The 6,525-nt window shown below is 39.5% G+C and overlaps 1 protein-coding gene across 1 annotated transcript in view; it reads right to left on the bottom strand.

Annotated features, from left to right (window-relative positions):
• Window positions 1-5,117: 5,117 nt before the first annotated feature.
• The window catches only part of ELP4 (elongator acetyltransferase complex subunit 4), a 242,469-nt gene continuing 241,061 nt past the window's right edge, over window positions 5,118-6,525 (bottom strand). Inside the window, exon 10 of the mRNA XM_032413876.1 lies at window positions 5,118-5,442. Within this exon, the coding sequence (XP_032269767.1) occupies window positions 5,311-5,442 (132 nt within the window). The 3' untranslated portion in view covers window positions 5,118-5,310. The remainder of the gene's footprint in view (window positions 5,443-6,525) is intronic.

The raw sequence follows: 6,525 nt of genomic DNA, 5'->3' as shown, positions 1-6,525 counted from the left end.
GAGCTCTGTGTAGATCTGTGCCCATCTGTACCCACAACGTACACATAAAATGGTCACATTCCCCAGCTAGCCATTTAGTTCAAAAGCTCAAAGTCTAGAAATGATTTAAAAAATGCAACAGCTATTAACTAGGAATTGTCTTTGGAATTAGGGCTGGCATTTTCAATCTGGGCAGATTTCCATTGTCGGCCTATTTCAACAGCGATTTCACTGAAGTATATTCAAAAGTAGATTTCTTATACAAGACTCTCTGAAAGCTGTCGCCTTTCTCCAATAGGTCCTCTCCCTTTCCTCTCTCCCTCCCCTTTGCACAAGAGGCATCATTTCCCATTGAACCACTACAGCTGTTCCCATTTGAATCTCGCTTTCTGTGCGGTGGTGGATGGTTGGAGGGTGGAGGGGGGATGTTGCATGTCAAGGAATAATGAGCACAGACACATCAACAGACAACAACAAAGCGGACTGTGACTGGCCGATGGGAGCGAAAGGCCTTCAGTCATTGGCAGCTGAAGCCAAACATTCCCAAATCTATGAAGCAGGGCCTATTGTCGGTCAGTTGTTATTTGCAATGAAGCACAGATCTGATCATGTTTAAAGTGGCAGCACGCAGGGCAGGAGTGCTTGAGCCCCAGCGAAGGAGGAGGAAAAAAATAAGCCTTTGTTGGGTGAAAAAGGGCCCGTCTGAGACTTTTATTTCTGTCTGTTCTGTGCAACATATAAGTCAATATAGATAAGTTCTCTTCCGCCAAGTTCAGTCGGAGGCTGGGGCTGCTGGCCGACTCCATGAAATGCTTGCACAGGCAGAAAGCTCTGGGGACAAAGACACACTTCCACTGAATTGTACTCTGCTCTTTTGTTTTGTTTTGTTTTGAATCCCCAAAGGCAAATGGTCAGAAATATAGAAATTAATTGGAGGCTTTAAGAAAGAGCCTTCTAGTTCACCATCCACTCTTTTCTGGCGAAGGGCTTACTTGGGGACAGATAGCTGTGATTCATCTCTGTGGCATGCCAGGTATTAATCATTGTATTGCACCAGAGCTGCTGCACGTTTAGAGACACCTTCCTTGGTTGATAGCGGTTTTTAGATGTGTGTGCATGTGGGTGGATTCAGTGTCAGCCTTCGCTGCACGCTTGCACGCTTCTGCAGTGTGCACACGGGTGCTCGGTCGGCGCACTTGCCCGTGCAGATACATCTACCTCCTACATTTTGCAGCCTCGATTCCCCGAGGGACGTGTGCCCAGGGCACTGTCAGAGAAGGGCTGTGTGGTGCGTGCTGCAGCTGCTGGCTGGCTCACTTCTTCCCTGCAAGGAGGGACACTTTCCAACTGGCTCCGACGTGGGCCAGGGTCAGGCAGCCAGGCCTGGCCCACGGCTCCGTGGTGCAGAGAGCACAGACTTTGGAGCCCTGGGTGCGGCGCTCTGGGTGCTGGAGCCGGTGATGGGAGAAGGGGGGGTGGAGCGCTGTGTGCGGAGGGTCCGTGTGTGCGCACGCGGGCTTGGGCACGTATCCGTGTCCTCCGAGGGTCAGGGCTGCCAGGGCGCCGCGGCACAGCCTGCTCTCGTCTCAAGCAGCGGAGGCTCAGCTGCAGAAGCTCCCGGCTCCAGCAGGACAGAGCGGCTGCCTTGCCTTCTGCCCTCACCCCAGGGAGATGAGCCGTCCTTCCGAATGGCGCTCCAGGCGCTCCCCCGGGGCCAGCATGTGGAAGCAGGGCTCTGGAGGTGGCCTTTTACTCGTCGTTGAAATAATTTATTTTTATTTACTGATAGGTATATTTATATAATTTATCCATGGGAACGCTGCAGGGATGCTCTGATGCCATCTTCCAGGATGGTGCCCATCCACCTACCTGTGCTGTCCTCGGTAGAATCACAAGGCTCACAGCCTATGATTTTTCTCTCAACTTGACGGACTTAGGGAGACCAGGTGAACAGAATTAGAGCTGAGTGTTTGAATAGGAAACATTCAAATTACTTTGAGTAAAAAACGGCTTTTTACTACAATGAGTTTCCAGAATATTCCTCCCCCAAAGCTGGTAAACAACTGGCTTCTTGATGTGGCTCACAATCATTTCTGTCTACCCTTCCCCCCCACCCCGCCCCCATCAGAACTAGGTTTCCTCAAATTCACTTACACAGTAGTAAGATTTAGCTTTGTTTTGTGAATTTTTGCCATCTTGGCATGGTGTCTATATTCTCCTGCTTATTTCTTTTTGCACTGGGCCTTAATGTTAACAAGATTAAAAAAAATGCTTTTCTTCTCTCTATAATGTTTGGCTCACCAAGGCCAAGCACAAATGCTTCCCTTTTCTGTTTCTCAAGCAAAAACCTCCTCTGTAGCGTTTTTTGTTTGTTTTTATTTTTTGCCTGGTCCTGAAATGATTTCACTGCTCATTTTTAAAGTTCAAAGTGCAAGTGCTTAGGGTTAGTATTAAAGTTTGATGGTGTTGATGGTGACTATCTTTGGAAAGCATTAAGAGGATGTTTTAGAAATGACATTCATAATGGGCTCTAAACAAATGAATAGGGGTTTCCCCCCTTCCCTTTTGTATGTGTATGCGTGTGTCTGATTCTTTAAAATTGAAAGACAGGGAATTGATTGCATGAAGAGTGTTGCTTCCTTTTGAAGTGGTTTTTTTTTTTTGGCTACTGTTAGTATTTGCAGATCCTGGAGGTAGAGATAAAAAATAAATGGAAGAGGAGGAAGAGAAAAGTGGAAATCTCCTGGTGGCTACTAGAAAGAAATTCAGGTCTTAGAACCTCAGCACCTGAGAGCTGGGTGCGGTAGTCAAAATATTTACCTCATGTTAAAGAAAGGCAAATCTAGTGTAAGAAATGAATACTAGATAGGGTTATGAAGTTTTAGAAACATTTAAAAGACATGAGGACATTTCAAATACCATGTTTGGCACTGTTACTTAAATATTTATATCTTTGAGACAAGTTGATGATTGAAAAAAAAATCTGTTAATGGAGTTCATAATGTATCCCAATGGTCTGTATACCTAGTGTAGCTTTACTGAAGACCAGTATTTTTGGGTAGTAAGTTATTAGCAAATGGATAATTGATAATGTTTCCAGAAGAAAGGAAAACACATTTTTAGAGTGGGTTTTTATCAGAGGAAAACAAAAATATATATCCCTCTGTAGCTTATTTTTGCAAAGCCTGCCTAGAGAATCAGAACAACAAAGCACTTGGATCTGCATTTTGGAAAGCTCAGCTACGATCACTGTTCAACATGCACTTTTACTGAGTTTGAAAAGTTTCTTTTGTATTTAAAATAACGGTTCAAATATGCACATTCAATTTTTATAGTATTTATCTATTTGCAAAGCATATATTAACTAGTAATTGGGTGTTAATTTTATAGACATGGTAGCCAGGGTAGTAAATCAATGACCTATTAAGTATTTTTGACAAGCAATTTACATATCTGATGACCTCACATTTCCTTTTCAGAGTCCAATGCTATATAATTGTTCCATTGTGTGTTTGTATAAAATGAATCACAACATGGTAAGAAAAAGGTTAGTTATTAAAATAATAACCCAACTAAAATATTCATTTGAATTTATTCAAATTGTTCATAATGCTTTCAAAGGACATAGCAAAGCTTTTGTGGAGTATCTGCACATTATTTATTATCTATGGACTAAATTGATTTTTTTTAAGTTGCTTTACATTTTAAAAGCACCTTTGCTTAATATAAAAGCCCTTTAATTTTAACTGACAGATCAATTCTGAAACTTTATTTTGAAAAGAAAATGGGGAAGAATTTGTCTTTCGAATTAAAAGAAGTGAAAAAAAATAAACCAGACATTCTAAAAAAATAGAAGAAACCTGATTTTTAGTACTAATAAAATAGCGGGTGACAAAATAGTTGTCTTTTTGATTTTGATCACAAAAAATAAACTGGTAGTGACAGGATATGATGGAGAGATTTGACATCCTGGCGAATCACTGTCATTGATTCAATTATTCTAATTCTGAATAAAACCTGTATACAGTGTGTGTTTATGCTACAGTGGGTTTTTTTTTTTTTAAGTGACTGACATTCATCATGTTGGTTAGACAGTTTTAAAAACCTAGTCTTTGTTTTCTACAATGTTGTCAAGAACAAATAAAGTATAATTTGTGGTGTATTACAAGCAAACTGCTTAAAAATGCTAGTTATAACTGCTTCAAAATTTATTCTAACATCACTGAAGAATTTTAGAAATTCAGTTTCTCCTAATGGACGTTAAGCAGCTTTTTAAAAATTGAGATTCTTTACTTAAATGCAAGTTACTTCCTAACCTTCACTTTTTGTCTATTTGTCAAAAGCTTTGAGAATATGGAACTGTGATTCAAAAACCTAGTGTTTTATATGAAAACTGGTTCGATGTGCTATCTACCCCCCAAATACATGTCTATATGGTTATAAATGTGCATACCCAACCAACGTTCTTGATTCACAAAGGGCTTACCTGATGCAATGGAAATCTGAGTTAGTTTCAGTTTGCTACTTTGTCTCAGACCTATGTTCTGTAAAAATCTCTCACCAAGCTTCAATACATGCTTTCCCCTAGTGTTAATGTAGCTGTCAGTTTGAATTTCAATCCTGAATTATGTCTGCTGACGTAATTTCATAGTGCTGACTTCAATTGTTTAGGATTACAAAACAGAAGACCATCAACTTCTTTTTCTATGCTTTCTGTCACTCAAGTTCTTTAGATTTATTAACTAGTATGGTAGACTACTGATCTTTAATGGAATCTTAATCCCAAAATGTTATTTTGTGTTCATCAATTTAATAACAGGATGCATAAATGCAAATTCATTTTATTATAGTCTTCACATATATTAGCAAATTAATTTTTCATTTTTAAAAAACACCTTAGCATTTTTTGGTGGCAAGTGACTTTTTCAGAAATAAAGAGAAAATGTTTTTCATATGCAATTATGAATTTCATACTGTTTTATACACTACCTGCTGTAATATGCACTTAACATGGACTAAGTGCCTTAATATATGTATACTAATGACCACTGTGAGGCACTTGGAGTTTCTGACATTTTACTTAAAAATAAAATTATCTGCTTTCTCTAAATAGAGTATAAAACAAAATTTTAAAATGAAAGTAGTTTTGCTGTACTCTTTCTGCATAAAAAGTTGGGTAAGGAAAATGAAGAGCGGTGGCCTCATTTTGCAATCCTAACTGTTTTTCAAGGATTGGAGGGTCAAATCGTTAAGAAAAATATTTACAGAAGCTATTAGCAATCATAATTAGGGTGTCATATAATTCTGCATGCAACGACTAAGGAGGAACCGCTAGAAGTCCAGGTGCTGCTTGCCTCCGGCCATCCTGCCACAGCCTGGGCCCAGCAGCTTGGAGGATTCTGCCAGATCCTGTTTGCTTGAGCGGCTCACTGTGTCTGACAAGTCTGGAGGCAAATGCAGTCGCTGTGGCAGAAGATTTCGGAAGGAAAGAAAGAAGAAAAAAAATAATTTTGCTTTAGCTAGCACACTTCAGAATACAATATTATGCTCTGTTGATCAGCATTTAGTCTTGCGGATGAAATTCCTGCTAAAACAGTTCTTCAGACCGAGACCCAAGATAATCACATCTTCTTCCTACTAGGTTTTACAAATTCTAGCCATCGCAGACACTGGACCAGGGATCTTAGTGGAATGTTTCCAGAGTCCAAACCTAAACACATTAAGATTTCTCTTATTTAGGTCAAAATGAAAATATGTAAATGCACAAATAAAGGCAAACTTGAGAAAGAACACTATTGTAAGAATGGTGGGGTTGTTTGTTGGCTTGGCTTTGTTTTTGCCAGGGCTCCAAAATGCTATTTTAAAATTGAAAGTAGCTTTTCAGCAATTATGGATTCCTCCAAATGCTTGTTTCCCTTTTATTAAGTTGACCTGATGATTCTATTTCAAGGCTATACTTTCTTTAGGAACTTACATTTTTTGTAGAAATATTGACATAATGAAAAAAAAAAGATACCAATCATAGGATCAAGATTTTTTATATCCTCCGCTAAGTCAGCTATGACATCTGTTTCAGGTCTTGGTAAGTTTGTTTCTATGCATAACGTTGGTCATGTTTTCCAAAGTATAGTGTAGCTCTGAACATCTCCCCCATCTTAACTGTTTTTCTGCAGATTCAAGGAGGCTGATTCAAGCAGATGCACGAACTGACCATAAGTGCACAACAGTTACTGTAATTAGGGAGAAATATTCATATTTCAAAAGAACTTTTTTGGTTCTCAAAAGGATCTCTATCAAATTCCTTTTAACAACAGTGCCCCCAGCCTATACAATTTTCACAAAAATCCAAACTCAAACGAACATGTTTGTTGCGTGAGGCACAGAGTGGGGGTGGGACGCTAAAGATAAGTGAGGTAGGAAGGGGGTGTCCCCTGATGACTAGCCAAAGCCTTGCAGGAGTGAACTGACCTGGAGACAACCTATCTGAAACCCTTCATTTGGAAAACTCCCTATAATATGAAAAAAAAAAAAGATGAAAAAGATAGA

This window comes from Phoca vitulina, unplaced genomic scaffold (assembly GCF_004348235.1).
Source record: "Phoca vitulina isolate PV1807 unplaced genomic scaffold, GSC_HSeal_1.0 scaffold16, whole genome shotgun sequence".
Taxonomy (NCBI): Eukaryota; Metazoa; Chordata; class Mammalia; order Carnivora; family Phocidae; genus Phoca; species Phoca vitulina.
Note: the sequence above shows the minus strand (reverse complement) of the source record. Positions and strands in the feature narration are given on the sequence as shown.